Source organism: Camelus dromedarius, chromosome 30 (assembly GCF_036321535.1).
Source record: "Camelus dromedarius isolate mCamDro1 chromosome 30, mCamDro1.pat, whole genome shotgun sequence".
NCBI classification, from domain to species: domain Eukaryota; kingdom Metazoa; phylum Chordata; class Mammalia; order Artiodactyla; family Camelidae; genus Camelus; species Camelus dromedarius.
In genome coordinates, this window is record NC_087465.1 from 3,474,986 (window position 1) to 3,499,698 (window position 24,713).

The 24,713-nt window shown below is 49.0% G+C and overlaps 1 protein-coding gene across 5 annotated transcripts in view; it reads left to right on the forward strand.

Annotated features, from left to right (window-relative positions):
* Window positions 1-201: 201 nt before the first annotated feature.
* LYN (LYN proto-oncogene, Src family tyrosine kinase) overlaps window positions 202-24,713 on the forward strand; it is a 105,869-nt gene continuing 81,357 nt past the window's right edge. For 2 of the 5 annotated variants that reach the window (XM_031441608.2, XM_031441611.2), the window contains exon 1: window positions 390-522. Coding sequence is in view for 1 of the 5 variants with exons in the window: in XM_064480821.1 (XP_064336891.1) it covers window positions 217-522 (306 nt within the window). In the remaining 4 variants the exon portion in view is untranslated. Of the gene's footprint in view, window positions 523-1,852; window positions 1,929-24,713 lie in introns of those variants that run through there. The other 3 variants (XM_064480821.1, XM_031441610.2, XM_064480822.1) reach the window with 3 other exon arrangements.

Genomic DNA, 24,713 nt, shown 5'->3' on the forward strand with positions numbered 1-24,713 from the left:
CGTCGCTGGGCCAGGACTCCAGGCGCCAGAAGATCTCCTGGAAGATTGTTGCGTCCGTCCCTGCAGGAGAATGCGGGGCCCCAGGCGGCTCCACTCTCCCACGCTGCGCGCCGGGACGCAGGTTCTTTGCCTCCAAAGCTCCGCGCGACAGCCACACCGAAGACCCAAACCTTGGGCAGGGGCCAGGCGGTCACTTCCCCGCCCTCCAGGAGGGGTATGCAAATCCGAGCACCAGGAAGTAGCTGGGACCTCTCGGCCGCGCTCGGCGACGGCCAGTTCCTCCGCCGCCGCTCCGGGCCGTCGCCGCTCGCTCCCGGCCGTGGCGCCTCCGGGCCGGACGCGCTGCAGCCTCCAGCCCGCGGCAGGCGGGGCGGCCGCGCCACCCCTGGCCCCGAGCCCGCACCCCGAGCCGCGTGCCTTCCGTCACCGGCCCCGCCGGGCCACCCCGTCGCGACCCCCGCTCTGACCCCCGGCCACCGTGGAGCTCCGCCGCCGCCGCTCCGCGACTTGCACCCGGAGCTGGTGAGTTTTAGGCGCCAGTCGGGGGGTGAGCGCGGGACCGGGAGGGCCGGGCAGGGGCACGACTGTGCCTCCCGCCGGAGTCTGGGGCGGGGGACCCGGAGCCGGGAGCTGGGGGGCGGCACGGGTGGCGGGGGCGGGCGGCGCGCGCGGCTGCCTGGCCGACCGGCGCCGGGCCGGGCGGTGAGGCCACCCAGCTGCCTTCGGCCCCGGGTGACCCGGCCCGGGGAAGCGAGGCCACGGGGGCGGGCGGCTCCGCAGGTGTCTTCTCCGCCCGGCAGCGCAGGGGCGTGGCGCGGGGGCGGGCGCCCCGCGGGTCCCTCCGGCGCCGCCCCGAGGGCCGGATGCCGATTCCGCTCGGGCCGCTCCCGGCGCGCGGCGGGGAAGCCCCTTTCCACGCGGAGCGGACGCGCGGCGGGGATCCCGGGGGCGCTGCTCGCCGGCGCGGTCTGGCCTCCCCTCCGAACCCCGGCCCCCGAGGTGAGCGCGGCGGCTCGGCCCGGGCCCGGGGACAGCCGCCCGCCCGGGTCGCCCGGCCGGCGGGAGCGGGACGCCCAGGGGCTGCGGCGGGGCGGCGCGCACCCTCCCGCTGAGCCCGGCGCCTCCCGGCCTGCAGAGCAGTGGTCCCGAGCCTTCGGCTGCCCGGCCGAGAGGAAGCGAGAGTTATTTTAAGAATTCAGGGGTTGCCGTTCCTTCGCCTTGGGGGAAGGGAGTAAGCGTCAGTTCCCACTTGCCTGCATTATCTTGACCGACTGTGGAGTCTTCTGGGAGCAGAGCGTTTGACATACTCCTTTTAAGTGCGGGCGTGTGTGTGTGTGTGTGTGTGTGTGTGTGTCTGTGTGTGTGTGTGTGTGTGTCTGCCTCTCTTAATTCCACCCACCTTCTTTGCCATCTCAGAAACTCGGGTTGAATCCAGGCTTCGCCTATCCCTAGCTAAGTGTGAACTTGGGCCTCTGAAACTCTGGGTTGGACTTTCCTCATTTTTAAGCGAACGTATCTACCTTCTGAGATATGTGTTGCTTATGAAGCCCCAAGCACATACTGAGCATTCCATAAACGGTGCTGTTATTATTGCAAATAATTGTTTCCATGAAAACGAGGCTCCCTGCTTCTTTGCAATTTGATGGTTTTAAACCCAAGGCTGCATGTCCAATTTGGCCACCTGACCTTACTGGTAAATCTGCATAATAAATATACCAGAGATTTGCTGTCCCAGAGCAGGACCCAGGAGTCTGACTCACCCGAAGTACCAGCCAATGAGGATGATTCTGATTTCTTGGCCGCCCTCTGTCCGTAGGGTTCAGGAGGGCAGGGTGTTCTCGCTCCAGCATCACCTAAGGCAGTGCAGGGGGAACAGGCACTGAAAGAAGACAGGAATTTACTGAGTACTCAGAGTCCTTCCTGATAAGGTAAGCTCTGCTGGAAGAGTGGGATGCTGGTAGTTCCTGGCTCTGATTTGGAAGTAAGGAGGTCAGTATTTTGAGGCTTGAAGAAATTTATTTTGATCACAAGAGGCTTTTGGTGACTGGGCCTCTTTGGGTGCGGAGTTGGGTAATCCTCTTCCTGAGTTCCCTTCAGGGAAGAGGGCAGTGGATGTAAAGAAGGAGAAAAGAGGAGCCAGAAAACCTGAGTTTGGGGTTCCTCCACCATTTACCAGAGCTGTGATTTTGGATAAATTACTTGGGCCATTAATTCTACCAACATTTCCATCACAGCAGTAACTAGAGTTATATTATGATTTGTCCACACAAGTATGGTCTGTATTCACCACTACAACGAATGGACGTGAAAAAGCGTTGTCTGGCTTGTCCGAAACTCGAGCTCTGGTGCTTGTCACATGGTCGAAATGGCTGGGAAGAAGGAAGCAGAGTGTGCCCTGAGCCTGGCCCTAGGCAAGGCCCAGGCACAGGGCTGGCCCCTAAGGCATCTGCAGTCCACGGGCCTCTCTATCTGGTTTCTGAAAAAGGAAGTTGGAGGGCCTGTCCTGACTGTCAGGTTATCCCTGCGCTCGTGTTGTAAGTGATCATCTCCGCTCAGGACTGGTTACTGTGCTGTGCCACTGGGAGAGGAGTCTTCATCTGGAGTGGTGGGATGGGGCCTGCAAAGCCTTCATCAAAAAGACGTGCTTCATCTGAGATTCACTGGTGTTGGGATGGTTGGTAGAGAACTTGTAATAGCTGTGTCCCACCCCTGACCATGGCATTCTCTTAGCAGAAAAGTGTCTCAGCAGTTTTGTGATTTCATGTCTTTCGAAGCCTTTTAGTCCCATTATATTTGTATTCAGAGATAAATCCCCGGGGGAGGGTACAGCTCAGTGGTAGAGAGTGTACTTAGCGTGTGCACGATCCTGGGTTCACTCCCCAGTACCTCTGTTAAATAAATAAGTAAAAATGAACCTAATTGCCTGCCCCCACCAAAAAAAAAAAAAAAAAGTCACCGAAACATTTGAGATGCCAGTTGGTTCAAGTGAATGTATAGAGCTGTAATTTAACAAAATTAAACCCTATTTTCCATAAACAAGCCAAGATTAATTTTAAATCTATATAAATAGGAGTACAGTATGTATCTGTCCCTTGCATGGGACACTGTTGCAGCTCACTTACACTGCTGGTGGCAATGACCTCCACGTCCTCAGGCGTAGATAGTGTTGACATTGAAAGGTCTTTGCAGCCCTTAGTTGGGACATTGAATGCAGAGATGGCCTGAGACCTTTCTTGGGCTCATCTGGCCAGGATGGTGCTGACACCTTTTGCTTATCCAGGACTCTGAAGCCTTCTGAACTCTGATTTCATTTGCTCCTCTCATGAACTTCCCAAGTAGGCAGGGACAGATGCCAAAAAAGAGGTTTGTGGCATGTCCAAGGTCGCATGAGTAGTGCAGTGGCACTGTTGGGCACAGTAGGTGTGTTTCCTGGCCCCAACTTTAGAGCTTCCCCAGTTGTCTGCCTTTGGACCTGTGGCTGGTACTCAGTTACTTAAAAGTAAAGAAATGAATGTATCATTTAATACACATTTTTAAGGCGGAGAATCACAGGTGGTTTTCTTCTGTCACTTGGAAGTTGCCTGAGCTTAGTGGCTGACGAGAGCCAGATGAACCGTGGAGCAGGGGCACGGGGGCGGGACTGGGCAGCTGAGTTTCTATGCCTTCAGCTCTGCTTCCTGCTCGGGGAGGGGAGCTCTGATGACTGCCAAGGTGACACCTTCCTGGCTGCTGTCTGAGCAGCTCCAGTGACTGCCTGGAGGGCTCTCTGGTGTTCATTGGTTGGGACAGACGTGCCCCAATAATACTTTACAAAGGGATGCCCTCCAGCCTCTGCTAGAAGTGTGTCTTGATCAGGCCTCCCAGCCTCCTTGTGTGGTTGTTGAAACAGTGAGAGGTGTCATTCGAGGCGAAAATATAAAATAAGGAGACGTGGAAACACGTGGCCCATTCCCTGCTGCACGCGAGGCCCGGTCATCTGGAGCCCAGCCTACGCTACGCAGACGTGGCCTGCCGGGTTTTAAGATTGGTAATGGGGAGGACAGGGAAGAGGAAGTTGATCAGAAATACTGAAAGATTTCTTACAGCTGCCCAGTTTCCTGATACTTAAGTTGTGAAACTCTGAGTTCATTCTCTCATCATTTCTAACATTTATTTTGAGTAAGTTCCCACTGGGGGGAGAAGCCCAAGTGTAGAAAATAGTATGGAAATCTGCCAATTGAGGGATTCGAATTTTGGGGAAAGACTTGTTTATAAAGACTTGGGCCATCTTTTAGGTGTCTTTGGCTCTGGTTGGCTGGAAGGGGTCTCTTGTAATTTGGAATAGCAAGTTGAGGGCTTACTTGAGATGGTGTGTTTGAAAGGCTCGTCCACGTGGGCAGGTTGCAGGGGCCTCCACTGGCCTTCGTCCTTTCTTCTTGGGCTTCTTCCTCACTCTTGTTCTGAGCTCAATGCAAAGCTACTTCTTGAAAGTTACCCAGACAATCAGGACGGAAGAGTTCGTTTGTGTCGAACTCTTCCAAAGTGCTGGCTATCTAACTGTGCTTTGTTACCATCACATATTTGAATCTGTCTTCCCCTCTATCCCAGAGCCTTCAGGCCACGAGCGGGTGTGATCGGAGCCGACCCTTGTTGGTTAGTCTCACTGTAACTGTGTTCGTTCTTCCCGATGCTAAGATGCACACATGAGGTTCTGTAAAGTTACACAGGCGGGGGCGACCTTCCCAGAGTCCGTTTGAGCGTGTGTTTCTCAGCGCTCTGCTCTTGATGGGTCGTAGAGCACAGGGAAGATGTCCTCATTCGTGGGGCTCGGGGGGCCTCTAAGTGTGTCTTATTACCTTTTTCACAGTTCACACTTGAGGCAAAGTCAAATACTGCTGGGCCGGCCCGCACGCCCCGCTTTCTGTGGGCCTCTGCCATCACCCTCCTGACGGACCCCGATTCACGCTGGTGGTTGGCTCCTTGTCCGTCCTGCCCAGTTCCCTGTCCTCTGGCCACTGGTCCAGCCTCTGGTGAGAGCACGGGAGGGGTTGGAGAGCTGGGTCTGGATTCACGCTGCCTCCGGCCGCAGCTGGGAGGTCTGCTGGGTGTCTGGCCTCCTGGGTGCCTTCTGGTACATGTTAACCCCCGCGGGGGCGAGGCCGGTGCAGAGGCTTGCAGCAGGAGCCCGTCTGGAGAGTGAGGCCCACTTCTGCTTTCCGCGGGGAAGCTGGGTCGCGGAGCACGGAGGCCGGAGAGAGGAGGAGGCTGGCGAGGAAGTGATACTTCCTCCTGCTTCGAAGGCCCCAGGCTCGTCATTTGCCTGCAGCTCCACCTTCCTCACCGCCCAACCCTGCTTTTACCTCCGGGTTCTTTCTACCACCTTCAGCTCTGTTCTGTTTTCAGTTTGTCCTTGGGGTGGGGGGGGGGGGAGGGGAAAGGCCGAATCTAGTGATCAGGGTGGAGTGTTTTCTCGTGGAGCCCAGGGCAGCCAAGCTGGATGTTTAAGCCACAGGAAGATGGATGTTTTGAAATTCTCCATCATGGAAACCGTTGCAAAACTCGGAGCAGGTGTTTTGCAATCTTTTCATATGCAGGCATCGTAATAATTTCTTAATCCTGACTTCAGTGCTTCAGGGCTATTTAAAAAATCACTTAGGCTGAAGCATCTTGTTAAATTTCGGGGACAGAGGATAGAGCAGAGACTTTTAAACTTCTGGGACCAGGATCCATGTCCAAAAAAGAAAAGAAAAGAGAGAAGAAGAAAGAAAGAAACGAAATTTGGTGCAAGAGCCTTTCCACCCAACTTGCTGGGGAGCCTGACCCCACGCTGTCCCCTGAGGCTGGCTCGCTGAGAGCTGGCAGAGTTTAACATGTGCAGAGGTGGGCCCAGCAGTTTCACAAGCTCCAGTCCAGTAGGAGCTTGTGAGTTTGTTTTATTAAAACAAACACAAAGTAAGATACATCCATACAGTGCATGGTATACCTTGTAAATATCTTTAAAAAGAGAATTAAATTACACTTACTGATATTCAAGGTGTTTTAAAATGCTGAACACAAGCTGAAAAGTAATATGTCACCATATCTGACATAAAATACTAGTATGTGACATGTAGCCTGTAAGTTATGCATACGAATACTTTTTTACAGTGAAGGGTTTTTCTATGGTAGTGTAGTCGATTTACAATGTTGTGTTAGTTTCTGGGGTACAGCATGGTGCTTCAGGTATACATGCATACGGGCTTTTTCATATTCTTTTTCATTATAGATTATTATAAGCTATCGAATATAGTTCCCTGTGCTCTACAGTAAGATCTTGGTGTTTATCTTTTGTATAGACAGTAGTTTGTAACTGCTCGTCCCAAACTCCTAATTTATCCCTCCCCTTTTGGTAACCCGAAGGAATTTTTCTGAGAGTCTGTTTCTGTTTTGTAAATGAGCTCATTTGTAAAATTTTTTTAGATTCCACATATAATTAATATCATGTGATATTGGTTTTTCTCTGTCTTCATTTCTAAAGTTATTAATACTGATTATTTCCAGGTGCTGGGTGAGTGTGGAATTCTTTCTTCCTTCGGTGCATTTATATTTTGTTAAAAAGGGCGTGGCTTACATAGTTTTAGAACAGCAGTGTCATGGCCAATGACATGTAATAAACCAGTGTGACTGCAGGGGAGGGTAGAGCCATCAGGAAACTTTGGGGCAAAAGTGGCCCTTTGACAGTTGAGTAGTTATAACTGTAGGCAGACCTGCCCCTGGAGGAACTCATGAGCAGCAAATGTTGTAAGCAGAGATAATATTTTCTCAAAGAAGTGTCTACTTCTTATACTTACCTTTAGCAGTGAGCTTCCTGAGAGCCTTCTGGGACTCAGACACAGCCTCACAAGGAAACTCCGGGGGTAGGGGGGCGATGGAGCCCTGGGGGGAGCAGACCCACCCGCCCGCCCATCGCTGGCCGCACAGGCCTACAGGCCCCTGGTCCCGAGGACTCAGGTGTTGGATTTCTCTGTGTAAACGAAGGTCCATCATTGGAACCTTTTAAGGGGAAGCCATTTTTTCCCGTCACAATCAACTTCTTGCCTGGACCTTTTTGTAATAAAGTATTTATGACGTAGCCCAAAAATGGGGAGACACTGAGACACTTACTCATTTACTGCTCTGATTGGGTGGGCGGCGAACCCGGGGAGGAACAGGGGCTTCCACGGTGACTCACGAGGGGCCAGGAAGTGACGTGGACGGCTGCTTTACATGACGTCAGACCGCAGCCTTCTCCTCGCTGGCCAGCAGGTACTTGGTAACCGCCCTGAATGTGACTTTCTTGCGCAGACGTTTATCTGAGTCTCCTTGAGGAGACACCGCTGCTGAAGAACAAGCAGCTGGGAGCGGAGGTCTCAGTCTCTGGGCTTGTCAGAGTTTTCTGCTGGGTTTAACTGGAGCCTGCGTTGTCCAGCAGCAGCTTGGTGTTGGCAGTGTTCTCATCACGTGCAAACTGGTGTATTCGGAGCAGCACCAGGATGCCTCACTTTTTTGGATAAATATTTTTGAAGCTGGCATTTCTGTTTCTTTTGGATTTTTTTAATGTAAGATTTTTTTTCTTTTTTGCAGGGAGGTGTTTAGTTTTACCTGGAGAATAATCTTCTGTCTTTGAGTTGGTTTAGGTTTTAGACTTTTGTTTTGTAAGAGTTTCTTTTTCTTTTAATGCAATAAATTTTAAATGGAAAAAAATAAAAGCACCCCCACAACTAGGAATGGGGAGAGTGGCATCCTTTGGCGATTACGTGAGTAACGCGCCTGTAGAACCGGACGTGGCAGGTTGAAGATCTGCTGTGTCCAGTGCCCACGGGGATTGTCCGTTTTAAGCTTGAGGGGAGGCAGTGTAATGTGGTGGAAAGAAAACAGGCCTCTAAGTTAGACAGATCTCAGCTCCAGCGTCGGTTCCAGCACTTGTGGCTTCAGGCAGATGACTTATTCTCAGCATTTCCTCATTTACGTGATGCTCACGGCCCCGTGCCCGCTTCTCAGGTGCGGGGCGGTGATGAGCGGAGCTAACTTGTAGTCTCTTACGTTGTTTCTGGCACACAGAGTCAAAGGGAGCTGCTTTTACCACTAGGCGAGGTGCTTTCGTCTTGGAGGAGAGGGACCCTGACTGTTCCCTCCATCGGCGGACATCCCGAGTAGGTTCTTCTGTGCTGTCTCAGAGCCTGGCGGGGGGGGGGGGGGGGGGCGGCCATAACCCATCCTTCCCAGGACAGCGTTTGCCGTGGGCTGGAGGCTCGGGTGTTGGTCAGCTGAACTTCTGATCTGCCTGTGAGGTACCAGGAATTGCTTGCCAGAGGCCACGGGGTGAGCAGGATGGTCTCTGCATTCAAAGATGCCCTCGGTGGTGGGACGTGGGGACATAAACCTGGTTTTCAGAGTCTGACCACGGCTATCCTAGACGTGTGTACAGAGTGCTCTGCAAACAGGAGGGCAGGGCTCTTGGTGGCAGGGAGGGCACGATGCTTGGGCCTGGTGGGGGGAGAGGAATTCACCAGCTTAGAGGGAGGGGTCCTGAAACAACAAGATGCTTTGTCATCCAGGGAGTGGCAGACAAGACAGTAGTGGACATGGTCCCTGCTTCAGAAGAATTTCCTCCCTCCCTTCCTTCCTTCCTTCCTTGCTTTCTCTTTTTTTAAACGAAGGTACTAGGGATTGAACCCAGGACCTCATGCATTCAAAGCATGCGCTCAACCTCTGAGTTGTACCCTCTTCCCATCCAAATAAATTTCTACTACAGAGTTTATGGTCATCAGTATAATCCAACACACACCATAAGAGTTGGTTTCTGTCTGTCTGGACCACATTGGCTTCTCCAGTTATTTTCAATTTAATGGATGCCAAATGTATATAAAAAAAGAAAATTCCACAAGTTAAATTTCATAACTGCATGTGTCTCTTTTACTTCATGGTTTTCATCTATTTAAAAAGTTTTAAATAAATTAAGATCGCTACTAAAGGAGGGTTTAAGTGTCATTTTCTGTCCATTCCTTTACCAGCAGATAACCTTTCAAGATTTCAGTAGAAGAAAATTTCTGAAAGTTTTGGTGAATGGTTACGTGATTGCTGCAGTCATGTCTTCAACTAAGGCAACTGTCCAGCCGGATTAACAGAGGCCTTGTCCCCTCTGGTGTCGTGTGTCAGCCACCGGGCTCATGGATAGTGTCACCTGCCTACCTTGGTGCCCGGCCTGAGAACCACAGAACCTGAGAGAAGGAGGGGATTTGGGTGGTATGTCCCACACACACAGGCCCTGGCAGGGAGTCACTGTCCCTTGAACAGGGAGTCTCAAAATTTAGGGTCTGTCCCAGTGATTCTCACGCAGGTAAAGGGGGTCACGTTGTGAGAAGCACGGTGACAGGGATATTCCTGTTGCTCAAAGTGGCCCATCTCACTTCCTTTCAGCTGTGGATGTTAGAGAGCCTTTTCTCTCTAATGTCTTTTATTTCCATAGCTTCTGCTTGCTGGTTCTGGCACGTTGCTGTTCTCATGCAGCTCAAGCCAGCGGCCACTGTTGGACTGACTGAACATCCGTTCACTGGGGCTTTAAGTGCAGGATGTGTAGGGACGTTACTGATAACCTGTCCGCCAGTGCTTCTACTCTGCCTCTCCTCCTAACAGAAACCGGATTTTGTAAGATCCGTCTTCTCTACTGAAGTTTCCGCACAAATCTTCCACATCCCCATCTACAGGGTGGCCCTGACTGGTCAAAGGCACCTATTCTTGTTAATGAGTGATGCATAAATGAGTCTACTTTGGGCTGGACAGTGATCAGTGAAAAAAGTAAAGCTCCTAGATGGTCTAAGATACAAGTCAAAAAGGAGTGGGGTGCGGGAGAGAAGGAAAGTGAGACATGGATCAAGGAGAAAGAAATACGGAGCCTTATGTGAAAGGCAAAAAATTGGAAGGAAAACGCTGTAAATTATCTTGATTACTAACTTGTAATCTAGATGGCGTGTTGTTGTCTTCTAGTCACCCTGACTGGTGTGGCATTCAAGCTGATAATTGGGCTTCTGTAATCACAATTTATTTTCTTGAATGTATATTTATTGAGTATTGTGTGTTAGGCATTGTCGTGGGGTCCTGGGGGGAGCATAAACCTTAATAAGTGTGCGGTTCCTGTCCTAAAGAGTTTATTGTGCTCCGTTCTCTCTGGGCTGTTCACACACCAGAGGCTGACACATTAATCTGCTGTGGTCGTGGGTGGGCCAGTAGCATTGCTCAGGGAATCCCTGGACATCTGAATCAGCGCACAGAAACCAGTCATTCTGGTGAGAAGGCAGGCAGTGTGGGAGGTGGTTGGAGCACAGGATATGGGGTTAACCACACTTGGGCTCAGCTTCCAGGCCTGACCCTTCCTAGGCACATGGTGCTGGCTTTGCTGGATCAGAGTCCTGGTATTTAAACCTCAGACATTATGGATCCCGAGCCAGCCACAGACGCACAAAGCCAATGGTAGTCACTGTTATCACCAATAGAAATTTGCTTAGGATAGCTGCTAGCCAAAAACCAAACACCACCACCACCAAAAACTGCAAAATAACAAATGTTGGTGAGGATGTGGAGAAACTGGAACCCTTCTGCACTGTTGGTGGGATTATAAAATGGTGCAGACACTGCAGAAAACAGTGTGGCAGTTCCTCCCAAAATTGACCCTAGTATTACCATGTGATCCAGCAGGTCCTTTTCTGGGGATATAACCCCCCAAACTGAAAGTGGGGTCTCAAAGAGATAGTTGTACACCCATGTTCATAGCAGCCTTATTCACAGGAGCTCAGGAGTGGAAGCAACTCAAGTGTCCATCAACAAATGAATGGAAAAACAAAATGGTGGTCTGTACACACAATGGAATATTATTCAGCCTTAAAAAGGAAGGGAATTCTGGCACAGGCTACAACATGGATGAATCTTGAGAACAGACTGTTAAGAGAAATAAGTATTTGTCCACAAAAGGACAAATACTGTATGTTTCCACTTATATGAGGTACTTAGAGAAGTCAAACTCATAGAGACAGAAAGTAGAATGGTGGCTGCCAGGGGCTGGGGGAGGGGGGGTGGTAGGTATTGTTTAAGGGTCTGGAGTTTCAGTTTTGCAAGATGAAGAGCTCGGGAAATGAAATGGAGGTGATAGCTGTACAAGAATATAGATGTACTTAATGCCACTGAACGGTACACTTAAAATTGTTATGATGTAAATTTTTGTATGTGTATTTTATTACAATTAAAAATTATTTTTAAAAAGCAGAAGTGTGTACAAATAAATGGGAGGGGGAGTCAAGAGGATATTTCCTTGAGTTTGATGAATTGCCCTTATTCTGACTGGGGATTTGCTCACCTAGCTGACTGATGTTCAGTTGTTTGCACGGGGTGGGGGTTGAGGGGACAGGGTGTCTAACTCTGTTAATCCAGGGCCATGTGGATTGATGGCTAATAGGGTATTGAAATGGCTGTGCTGTGAGTTTGGTGATGGAGAATTTTTACAAAGGCAGAGGCTGTGGATTGGAGATGAAGGAGGAGCTTTCTCACAATCAAAGCTGGCTGCTGCCCACCGGCTGGGGTGTGAAGCCCCTCTCCTGTAGAAGTTAAAAGCTTATAAGCGCAGGCTAAGGGAATCTCTTGCAGGACCTTTTAGAAAAAGTGGACCAGATGGCTCTACGAGGCGCTTTCTGATTTGATAATTCTCTTGTTTCTGGCCACTTACCCAGCGATCCAAATTACGATAGGAAAGAATATTTGTTTGAAGGAGAGTTTTTTTTAAGCTTTCCCAGCGTAGGGATGGTTTTTTCTTTTAATTTAAGTGTAACGTGCATATCACAAAATATGAAAAAACAGACAAACCTAGCTCAAAGCGGACCCTCTTATGAACTCCCCTGGATCAAAAAGCAGAACGGTGCTCACACCCAGCGCCTCCTGGTGCACACCTCCCCGTCCCCCAGTACTGGCTCTCAAAGGCGTCTACCATCCTGCTCCGAGTTTTTGTTTAGTTTCCAATGTCAGCTTTTTCACAATAAAGTATAAGCACCTGAAAAACAGTGCAAAGCCATTTGGTTTGGCAGATAAACAGATTTTCAAGCTGTGGGTTTGGCTAGTACACGCATCTCTGTGTTGAATTACTGCAATTCAGTTGGAGGGAGGGTGAGTCCTTGCCCAGGTTGGGTTCAGTTGCTAAAATTCTCACACTGTGAATTTGATCAGAGCCTCATTTAAATACCTGTTTATCCAACCATTAGTTAGTAAAATTAGATGGCTCTGGCCATTTATAGCTTGTTTTTCTACCCATCTCTGCATAGCTGAGTACATGTATAAATGCAAATTTATCGAAGTGGGTGTGATAAGGGTGGTTTCCAGTGACCCGCCAGTCATCAAACACCCTGCTGGGTGACACAGCCAGTGTGCATGTAGCCATCTGAACGTCCTCACTGGCTTTGTGAATTCAGGTCGGTTAGTCTTCACGTAAGGGGACTCATTTTTCTGGTGCGAAGGAACACGGCCCCGCTGTGGGACGGTTTGTTCCGCTTCTTGCAGTTTTGACTGTTCCTTTCGTTGGGGGTGAGAGTGCGCCGTAGCTTGGCCTGCGGAGCGCCTTGACCCCTCAGGCAATGCTTCAGCTGTTCGTCCAGGAAACATCTCCTGGCTTCGCGCTGGCCATGAACGTGCCCGCGCGTGACTGGCTGTCCCGTCCACAGCCCTCGGCGGCAGCACCGTCCCCTCCGGGCTGAGGAAGTTAGAATACTTCTTCAAGGAGGATGAAGAGGGTACTTTCTATTTCACATGAAACACGAGGAACACACGCAGGCCGTAGAGCACGGGGGAGCCCGTTGTGGTTCAGAGGTCAAGGCTGGGAGTGACCCGCACCGCAGAGGGGTCGCTGAGCCCGCGATGTGACTGCCCGCAGCCCCGGCCCCAGGTTCACCTTCCTCTGGCCGCAGTGTCTGATGCTTGGTGTTTGAGTTTTCACCGCTGGATGCGCCAAAGACTGGGACCAGGGGGGAAGCTGGGAACCGAGGGAAGGGCAGATTAGCAAGGGGGGAGGGGTTTTCCAGGGAGGAAGTGCATTCCTGAGTTGAGAATAAAAAAAGAAAGATGCAGAAACAACTCAGCCGGCTTCCTTACCCACTGGAGAAGAGGGGTGAGCACTGGTACCCGTCTGGGGAGAGCTGTGTTTCCGTGTGACGGGCTGAGGTGTCTGAGGAGCAGCATAATGTCATCTTCAAACCGAGAGTCTGGAATGGGGTTCTAATGCATGCTTGGTCATGCACTAGTCTTGGGGTGTTAGAGGAAGCCCCTTAAACTCTTTTCCTAATTCACAGGATGGGAGTAATATCCCATTGTTGCAAGGAGTAAGTGAAGTCACACGTGAGAGGTTTCGGAGAAATCTAACACATTACACACTTTGGGCTATTGCTCTGGGTTAAACTTTAGCACCTCCAGCCTTTTCTTGGTTTGGGAGGGTCCCCCTGGTAGGGTCTCCCCCAACCCCATTCATCATACCCCTGGCCTGATCTGACTGGGTTCACTCAGACCTTCCCACCCATCCTGGGGTGGACACACTAGACACAAGTTCATTCTTCTTAAAATGTTCAGGCAAAAGGCAAAGAGAAAACATTTGCTTTTATTATTGGGTGGTCCTTAAGCAGTTAACAACAGCGCTAATTTCGTAGGAAAAGAAACAGAGGGGATAAAGACCTCACCTGATCTGGTGGAGGTGGGCCCCAGGCCCCCTCGCCTGGATTTCCACACTCCGGTGATTAGTTGGATGGAGGTCGGAGCCCCTGGCCAGAGCAACGGGATGCTCTTGTCCACCCACATCCTCGGATCCACCTCGGAGCGATCTTGGCCTGTCTTCTCCCGACTAGGCGATAAGCGAACATTAGTACGTGAGAGCTTGGATTTGTGTGACTCCTCATGCCAGATGAATGAAAATTCAGATTTTAGATTAAGGAAAGTAAAATTGTCTCTGCTGTATCTTAAAAGGTACTCCCCACCCCCCACCACTGACCCACAATACATTACACGATGCTCGAGGCCTTAGATTGAAGACACCTTGAAGGGCAGGACCCCGCCTTTCAGACTGTGACTTCACCTGTGCTGTTTCCGAGGGGTTGACTGCATAGGACCCGAGTTCTAACAACAGTTTGGCTGGTGGTCCGTCTGTTTCACTTTTAAATTTGCCTTTTCTCTCTCGATTTACCCCCCTAGCTTAGTGGAAAGCCTACTGCTTAACAGGTACTCTGAAATATTTCAAAATCCCTTTAGGGATGGGATGTAGGATTCTAAGCCACCAGAATTACTTTTTAAGGTTAGTAAATTATTTGTTCTTTTAAAAAGAGTAACAAAAATTTAAGTGAAAGTAGATTTGATTTTAACAAACAACTTTTTTTTAAAATTTACAGTGTTGTGTTAGTTTCTGGTGTACAGTGTAGTGATTCAGTTATACATACATACATGCATAATCTTTTTCATATTCTTTTTACTATAAGGTTACAAGTCACTGAGTACGGTTTCCCTTGCTGTACAGTAGGACCTTGTTGAAACAACTGGGTTTTGAAGTTTTTAATTGATTTCTAAAATTTTGTCATGCAATTCTTTGATTTTAGATAGATGTATATATTCATTTAACCACCATCATGATAAGGAAAAGTTCTATGAACCCTCCCCCCAAAACTCCCATGTGCCATCCCCACCCCGACAGGCACCTGCTGACCTGTTCTGTCACTATAGTTTTGCCTTTTCCAGAATGTCATTTACATAGAATTATATTGTATGGGACCTTTTTCACATTATGGCTTTATTGACATACAATTCACCCACCATAGAATTCACCCACTTAAAGTGTCCAATTCGTTGGTTTTTAGTATGTTCACAGAGTTGTGCAACCATCACTATGGTCAATTTGAGAACATTTCATCACCCCCACTCCCCCAAAATCCAAGATCCTGTACCCATTAGCAGTCACTCTCCATCCCCCAACCCCTCCCCCCAAGCCTTGCCCTAGGCAGCCAGGGATCCACTTTCTGTGTCTGTAGATTCCAGGCACCTGTTTTTAATGGTATTTTGTGCATGACTTTTGGTATTTCCCAGACTGAACTGCTTCCAAGTTTATTAATTTGACTTTGCAGAATTTTGCAATGTCGTTTATCATACAGCGTCTATAAAGCTGAATGTTGCTGGGGGAGGGAACTTTCTTATGTATTTTATCAAGAAAGATACTCATAGTAGTTTTTCTCTTTTAGATCTTCTACTTAAAAAAAATCCTCTCCATGAGAGTCCTCTGAGACAGTAAAGGGCAATGTTATGACACCTGGAATGGACATTATTAGGGAGAGAGTCCTGGGAAGCTCAGTTGTAAATTCTGCTGTATTCTGTTGCCCATGTCCCTGCTGGCTGCCGGGAGTGATGGCAGGACATTGACCTTCAGGGTTACTTTGGGGAGCAGTGTCTATGAGCTCCAGGTCCCCCACCTAGAGAAGGGACATGACCACAGCCTCTCACGGGCTCTCACAGGCATCAAGTGAGATGGGATCATTTGAGCCTGTACCTTTCCTCCTCTTTGTGTGAGGAACGTCCTGGAGGGATGACAGAGGACCTGGACACGTGACCTGACTCCACCTTCCAAGGTCTGAATTCTCGCTGTGGGAGGTATAATCTTGGACAAGTCACTTGACCTCTCGACGACACCTGGTGACCATCTGTTACGTGGAGACTTGTAATAGAAGGGTTTTCAAGTTCAGCTGTGATTATTCATGTGGATGGACTTGAAACATAATAGAGGTGTGACACATATTTGCTATTTGCTTTTCTTTTTGCCCACATAATCATGTTTGGCCATCAGAGTCTTTAGGGGGCTCATTCTGCACAACGATATGGAAATGACTGAGAAGAGTTTGCAAAGGCTGGGGTAGTCTGAACTTGGATGCACATCTGGACTTGAGCGCGAAGTGTGTTTTGAAATGTTTGTTAAATCTCAGAAGCACAGTGCGTCGCTGAAAGGGAAAGAATGTTTGGATGGACGATGGGCAGAGGAGGAGCCATACCTGGATGACTTAGGTTTTCCATGCTGTTTAAGGTCTGAAGGGACCTGAGAGACCTTTCTGGCTTTTAGGCCCCCAAAGCCAGACAGTCTTACTGAAGACTGGATAACGACACGCCTCAGAATCCAGTCTGAACTCACTTCCTGCAGGCGGAAGACTAATTGACGTACGAGGACCAAGGGGGAGAGGAGCTGGGGATGGTTAGGTTGGGCACAGAAGGGAAAGCAAAGTTCTTTCTTAAAGGGAAGCATCTTGGGGGGAGGGCGTAGCTCCAGGGGTAGAGCGCACACTTAGCAGGTCCGAGGTCCTGAGTTCAATCCCCAGTACTGCCACTTAAAGAAATAAACCTAATTACCCCCCTCAAAAAACCAACACAAACATTGGAAGAGTTGAAAGTGTCTTATAATGATGCCAGCACAGTTACCGTGTTTTACTTTTGTATCAGGCGACAATTACCTTTTACAGAAAATATAATGAAAACATGAATCACTTACCGAGTGCGTGTCCCGTTAGGTGGCCAGTTCCTTACTAGGTGTGTTACTGATATTGTTGGTGTTGATAAGGAAACCAGGGCTCAGATACTAAACAGTTTGTCCTTTAGCTACTAAGTCAGTGGAATGTGAGCCAGTTTGACTCCCAAGTTGATGTGTTTTACTTAATTTCGAAAGGTTATTTAAAAAAATCACGATTATACTATGTGAAGGGTAAAATCCTTGAGAGATTACCATGTTGACTTTATACATTAACGTAAATGTAAATACAGGAATGTGATTGTTTCTGGGAGACTAATAATAAATACGGAGCAGCGAACAAGCAAACACCTACTAAGCACACACTGTGGGCGGTTCCTTATTCTAAAGACTTGTTAAGTTTTTATTCACTTAATCCTCACAACAACCGTAGGAACTCTGTACAGTTATCATCCCCTTTTATCGGGTAAAGGTTAGTTAGCTTGCTCAGTATCTTGTTCCTGCGAGGTGAAGCTCGAACTCGAACCCAGGAAGTCCAACTCAAGCCCGGCTCTACCTCCACATGAATCCAAGGTGCAGCCTCTGACTTGGGGGAGAAAAAAACCCAGACGCTTAAAACCAGTAGTATAGCCAAAGCAAGAGCGAGCCCCAGTTTTGACAATTTGTCACAATTCCTGTCATCACAGCTTGCAAAGACAAGGAGAAAAAAAATGCATGGATGTCGCACTGAAAATTTAAACGTGAAACCAAGAGGTTAAAGCATGGTCAGGACAAGCCGGCTGAACTTATCTGCGTTAACTTCAGTGGGGCAGCTCCATTGATCTCCATTTTTGGGGTCACCATTTGTTGGCAAAGAACGATTTTCCTCTGCTGGCAAAGGAAAGCAAAGCAATCATTTGTTTCAGGGCTGAGGTTGAATCGTGACTAAATTAGCCATTTCTCCAGTAGGCGCCTCACATCTTTCTTTTTGCTAAAGACTTATCCAGTTTGTGTTTTTCTCCCCACTAAGCATTATGTGACATCCTCATAAGTCTTTACCTTAAAATGCAGCCACAACACCTTGGACTTTGGAAAGTTATTAAGATTGTAGTTAATAGGTTACTCATGGCAAAGGGTCAGGTAATAGGCAGAGAATACACAGGCCAGGTGAGTCACACAGCTGTCCTTGGTCTGTTCCCCTCTGCTGTTCTTTGTGGCATTTGCAGTGAAGTGTATTAAGATTGTCGGTGGTTAAGCCTGAGCTGAGCCAGTTTATTCCCTGGGAAGCGTGTCAACTCTCCGGCCAGGGCTTCTCCCAGATCTGGGGCACCCCATAAGAGGATGTCTCCTGGAGGGTTCATAAATGTCTATTTCCATTTCTGAACAATAGCTCCCTGAAAAGAAGTTAAAAGAAAAAATTAACACACATTACTATATATAAAATAATAAACAACAAGGACCTGCTATATAGTGCAGGGAACTATATTCAATTTCTTGTAATAACATATAATGGAAAAGAATCTGAAAAGAAAATACATATGTATTTACATGTATAACTGAATTGCTTTGCTGTACACCTGAAACTAACATTGTAAATCAACTACACTTCATTAAAAAATTTTTTGAAGAAAGAAAAGTAGATAAGATTAAGTTTTTCTTTAAAAGGGAAAATGTCTTAGGACCCCTCTGCTTCCTTTCATTCTGGAGTGTCAGGTGACTCTTCAAGTAAAACCCTGATTTTGTCTTGCTTGGTGAAGTTGGTGTAAACAGAAGTGTTTGACGTTGACTCTAACGTAGAAGGAGCTTTTTAATCTCAACGTTAGTCTGTGTTCGTTCTTGGGCTCTAGCGGCACCGTCTTTTGGGACACTTGTGGCCCCACCAGAACCACTTCTGGTGATTTCCCTGGACTAATATCCCCCAAAGATGGCAGCTTAAGGCTGGGCATTGGCAGAGGTGGTGTGTCATTCTTGCTTTCTGTGGGGATGAGGGTGGAGCTGGAGGAGCCTCAGATCCATACTTTTCATGGTGATCCAGAGGTACATGGGTCATACGCTTCAATAAACCCCGTTGACTGACAGTTTCCTGTTGACTGACAGTTTGGACCCATTGCTGGGCCTGTCAGAACCTTCGGGCCATAGAACCGCTGCTCCATCCTGGACCAGCCACTCACTGGAGACCCTCTGGAGGCAGAGGTGGGTGCAGCCAGGGACATCTCCTAGCTGGGCAGCTTGCTTGCACGAAGTCATTATCTAATTGCATTTCTTGGATCAACTGAAGATAAACAGAAGAGAAGACTCTAAGCCAAAAAGGGCATTAAGATCATGGTTTGGGTAATATACCACCCCGGGGACATAACGGGCTCATGCCTGGGCAGACACAAGAATGAATCTCGGGTGAGCAAAGCTGAAGGAGTGAGTGATGCTGTGTCATCATTTAATAAATGTCTCATGTTCCTACAAGCAGTAGGGTGAATGTTCGCGTGGAGCCCCTCTTTGACTGTTTCTTTAAAGTCTGCAGGAGATTAGCATGAGTTTGCAGGGAACAGTGACAATTATTAGGGCTCCTGTAGGCCAGACTTGTCGGATAAAGTTTGAAAAAGATGAACCAAATCTCAACAAGAGGAGTATAATGAGTTGAATTACAGTGGATCCTTGAACAACCCGGGGTTGACCTGCGCGGGTCCGCTCAGACCTGGATTTCTCTCAATACTGGCTGAAGCAGGACCATGTGATCAGCGTTGGTTGAGTCTGTGGATGTGGAAACACGGATCCGCGGGCTGACTGTAAAGTTATACGTGGATTTTTCACTACAAGGGGGTCAGCACCCCTAGCCCCCATCTTGTTCAAGGTGCTTCTAATGTTTTTGATTGCCAGGGTTTCATGAAATGAACAGGTTGAGAACTGTCTGCGGTTCTTAAGTTTTACTTTAAGATCAGGGCGTGATTTGTTTCCTGCTTCACTTCAGGTTGTTTCTGTTTCTATGTTGATAGTCTCATCTGAATTCATTGGGTTTATTGAGACTTTCTCATTTGTGAGTGATTTGTTATCTATTTATGATCACTGTTTGTTTATGTGGAGTTTAAAGTGTTTTATCCTCGATGTAAATCTTGAGGTTTGAAATGAGAAGGAGCGTTGCTTCCATCAGTCGTAAACCTTTGTTCTCTGAGCGTTGATTGTAAACAAGGTCGAGTGACTCTTGAAATAAAGGAAAATGATGCTGATGTTTTTATAATAGATAAATCTGGATGAATATAAGTGAATTATATTTTTTATAAAATATACCCCAAAGCTAATACTGTGTAAATACTACCATTTTCTCTACGATCATAGTATAACCAAATCTAGGACTAAGTAACTCTTCATTTGGGGCAATCAGGTTTATAGAACAGAAATAAAGTTCACAGAAGCCGAAATATGATATGAAAGTCAACTTTGCTGTGTATCAGCACATTTTCAATAGTGGGCTCTATTTGTCAGAGCTTTTTTTCCCCCCTGAGCATCTTTTCTGGCTTGAGTTCAGGTATGGGGTTAGGTTGTCGGTGGGTAAATTCCAGCCCCTGCCCTTGAATAAGGCACGGCCTTGTAGTGCCGTGCGGGGGGGGGGGGGGGGTCCGTGGCAGTTAGCCAACAGGGCGCCTGAAGTCAAGCCATCTATGCGCGTGCATGGCTCTGATTTCAGTTCTGACGTGGAGTTCAGTTATTTGATAAAAGGTTCCCAATGCTATTGGACTGTGAATTCTTTTTCAAAAGCAGGTGAGGTTGCAGTGTAGGGTTTTTCTGGTTATTCTTAACCCTGGTTGCTCACTAGAGTTGATGGGGAGCATTTATAGCTCCTCAAGCCCAAGCTGCACCCCAGCCATGAAACGGGGATCGTGGGGAACCCAGGCATCCATGCTTTGTAGAGCTCTCCTTGAGACTCTGCTTGTGTACCGAGGTTGAACCATTTCACCAGATCCAGCCATCACGGAATCTCTGGGCTTCAAGAGGAAGCCCCAGATCAGTGAATTTGGATGGTCCTGTTAATATCAGGTCAGTTCCCACCTGAACATCCGCTGTCCTGAGTGCCAAGATGTGCTCAGAATAGCTACCCAGCTAGAAAGCTACCTCCAGGCCCCCTTGAAGAGAGGCAACTGCAATGGGCACCAGCGAGAAGGGCAGAGAGTCCCCTGGGTTTAGAGTGTCTGCCCCACCCAGTCTCCCCATACATTTGAGAAGTATCTGGGCATGACACCCCACCTGCTGGGCGAGCCTCACTGTCCGAAGCAGCACGTCTTGGCTGTGTTGTGAGCTGCGTGGGGTACACAGGGCCCCTCCCGTTCCGGGGACTTCACACTCAGGCCTGGAGTATCTCCCCTGCTCAAGGGGATTGCTCCCCTCTCCCTGGGACACAGAGGTTCTGAGGGTCGCCCGTCCCTCCAGACTTCCGCAGAGCCAGGCTCTATCAAAGCCACCCGTGAGCGAGCAGGGAGCACGTGGCGGGAAAGCAGGAAGTCGCATAGCGCCGTCTTGACTCTTTGAGCAGTTGTTGTTTTCCCTCTTTTCACACGCGCACCGATCAGCTGCAGGCTCAGAAATGAGGCACCTGCCCAATTAGAGTGCTGGGATGGTGAGGCCCGCCTGGTGAGCTCTGGGCAAATCGCCCCACGTCTGAGCTGCTCTTCCGCCATCTGTTAGAATTCCTCACCAGGGTTGGTTGTGAAGGGGTGCGTGAAAGTGCTAAGAAAGAAAAGGAAAGAAGTGAAATGAGCCTCGTTTAAGCCCCAGCTGAGCCGGCGGTGGTAGCCTCCTGCCTGTGAGGGAAGGAGCAGCCCCCCGGGAGACCAGGAGCCCCGGCAGAGGGTTGATGCCCTTTCTGCATCACTCATGCTGGTTAAAAAAGACAGGGACAATCCCAGCATGCTGGTGAGGATGCAGGGAGACGGGTGGAAAACGGTGCAGCCAGTACGGGAAGCCCTTCCGCAACTTCTTATGAAACTCAACCTACAAATGCTTCACAGCCAAGCCGTTCTGCTCCTTGGCATTTACACCAGAGAAGTGAAAACACGTGTCCACAAAGAGATTATACAGTGATGTATATCGCAGTGCTTTCCTTAATAGGCATTTAGAAAGAAAAACCCTGGAAGTGTCTCAGATATTCACCGTCGGAAGAGTGGTTCAGTCAGTTTGGATGATAGAATCATAAAATGGGGCTATTCAAACAAACAACTCCTTGAATCTCAGAAGCATTCTATTAAGTGAGTTAAGTCAGACAGAAAAATACATGCTGTGTGATTTCCCTTCTCCAGAGTTCAAGAACAAGGATCACCAGGAGGGGTGCCTTAGAAGAGGACACACGGGGACTGTCTGATAGGAATGTTCTGTGTCTTGTTTCGAAAGGTGAATGTGGGTGGGGACATATATCAGAACCCATGTCATATGGCATTTAAGATCTGTGCATTTCCCTGTATCTACATTTTGGGAGGTGAATAATCAAAATTTATTTTTCTTCTTTTTTTTTTCTCCAAATTGTGGTAAAATAGACCTAACACAACATTTACCATCGTCACCATTTTTCAGTGTACTGTGGCTTTCAGTACATTCACACTGCCCTGCAGCTAGTATCACCATCCATCTCCAGGACATAAGAAAAGCAAACTGAAAACACTGTCATATGGCGAGGTCCAGTCAGGCTGTAACCGAGGGGCTGGCCTCCTGCGTACGGGAAGCCGGCCCCGACACTCGGGGCCATCTGCTTCCCTGTGTCCCCGGAGCTGTGGCACCTGTCGGATCTCATCAGCGTCAGCCCTGGTTTGCCTGTTTCTCTCTCTGACCCCGAGCTCCTGTGGGTGGAGACGGTCCTGCTCACGGCCCTTGCCTGGCATCCGTGTCAGGAAGGCTTCCACGGGCGCCTGCTGAGCGCCAAGTGGTCCCCACGGCAGGGCTGACTGGGCCCGTTTCCTTTCTCCAAGGAAATCTGTGCCCGTGTTTTTCACAGCTGTATCTGTAAAGTGGCTGAAGAAACCATGTGAGAATTTAGAGTCTTGAAATGGGGAACACTTCATCTGACTTCCTGGAACTGTTGCTTTTTTTTTTTTTTAATTGAAGCCTAGTCGATTTCCAGTGTTGGGTTAGTTTCTGGTATGCAGCACAGTGATTCAGTTCTACATATACGTATTTTGTCAGATTTTCAGCGTAGGTTATTGCAATTGTTTGAATCTAGTCCTTCTCCTCAGTCTGTGTCTGTCTCTCTCCTCCTTCTCGCCGGGTCTGCCCACGGGCTAGCCCGCCCAGCCCGGGGCCTTAGGCACTTCCCTTCCTCCCGTGCCCTGCGGTTTCCCGTCCCGCCTTCGAGTTGCCCATCTAAACAGCACGATAGGGCCTGGACAACCAGCCACTGCGAATACTTTCTTCTCCCAGCAGCTCAGAAGATTTGAAACGAAAGCTGCAGGCTTTTATTCTTCAGAAACTCCAGCCGTTCCCAGGAATAAGGAGGAAGACAAAATAACGGGGAGGGTGACCAGAGGCTGCTGGTGGGGACCTGGCCACCGTGCTTCTCAGCTGCGCAGCAGACGGCCCGCAGCAGCCGTTTCTCCCTCTCCGAAGCCTGCAGACCAGAAGGGAGTCCGGCGTGACAAGGGCTTCTGTTCCCCACCAGCCGGACAACATGGACCACTTCAAAACTGCGCGCCCCGTTCAGACACAGTTTTCAGTGTGTTCAGCCTTCCGTCCTTGGTCTCTAACCGCACGCGTTTCCTTCACCATCAGGTGAGCGGCGGACACCGCGAAGAGTGCTCTGCTTCGAGCTGTAGTGTCCCTGTGTTCAGCCTGCCTTGTAGTTTTCAACTTGCTGCCGTTGAATTGGGCTTACGGCACCCCTGCTTTTAATGGCATTCCCTGCCCACACCTTGGTCTTTTGGCTGCCTACTAAAATGTTTAAATGACCAGTTTACGGTGAAAGACACTGAGACACTCAAGTAACTAACTGTACCAACTATCGCCAGTGCTAAGACGTGGCTCCTGGGGACTCTGAACTTGGAGGGGCGGCGGCAGCACTGCGCAGCGGGCAGAAATGAGCATTCACTGTTTCATGGGGAGAAGTCTGAGTCTGGTGCAGGAAAGGCTGTTTAGGGATGTCAACATTCTGTCATAAAAGTCGAACATGCAAAAGTGAAGACTGCTTCGAATTTAAGGCAATCTCATTTTACGGGTGGGAAACTCACTCGTTCATCAGCAGATGCGTGTTGAGGGACCATTCGTTGCCAGGGTCAGCTCTCGGTGCTCTGGGGACAGTGAGCAAGAGTCAGGCTCTGTTCTCCAGTGCAGGTGTTGCCAGTCGGGGCAAAGAGGCGGCACGTCAGTAACTGCTTTCGGGTTGGGTGAGGGGCTCTGAGGAAGGGTGGGCTGAGTGATGAGATGGAGGGCAGACGGGCAAGGCTGGCCGGGGCCGGGGTTTCTGAGCTCTGATCTGAAAGGTGCGGAAGCTACGGAGCAGGAGAGGGCTCTAGGCTGCAGAGATAGCAGGTACAAAGGTCCTGAGGCGGGGATGCGCTTGGGTGTCCGCAGGGAAGAAAGGTCTCCTAGGGCTGAAGCATGAGGACTAGAGAGGGTGGAGGCCGGCAGAGGGCCTCTCCCACCTCTTTGTCTTTTCCAGCCATGGGCCCTGCAGCCCCTGGTAAAGATCTTAAATCTTCCTTCCGAACAGAGCTGTGGAAGCGCTCTCATCAACAGATAAAGATCTGGCTATGTGGGGAGTGCAGGGGCACACAGGGTAGCCAGCTTTAGCAAATAAAAATACAGACTGCCAGATGAACTGTACATTTCAGGTAGGCAGTGAATACTTTTTTTAGTTAGTATGTCTCATGCAATATTCGGAACATACTTATACCAAAAAAGGATTTGCTGTTTCTGTGAAATGCCGGTGTCACTGGGTGTCCTGCATTTTCTCTGGCAGTGGGAGGCCATGGGGGTGGAGCTGGGGGTGCTCAGACTGGGGACAGGCTGTGGGTGTCCATGGAAAGACTGGGGACAGGTTGTGGGTGTCCATGGAAAGACCTTGCCGAAGAGTCAGATCTGGGGAGTGAGAAATAAGAGTAATCTGGGATAACTTTGCGGTTTCCAACCTCAGATGAGGGGAGGGGTGATGTGTGTGTTGTAGACAAGTCTTTTTTTTTTTTTAATGTTTTTTTTGGGGTGCAGGTAATTAGGTTTATTTATCTCTTTTTAGAGAAGGTACCGGGGATTG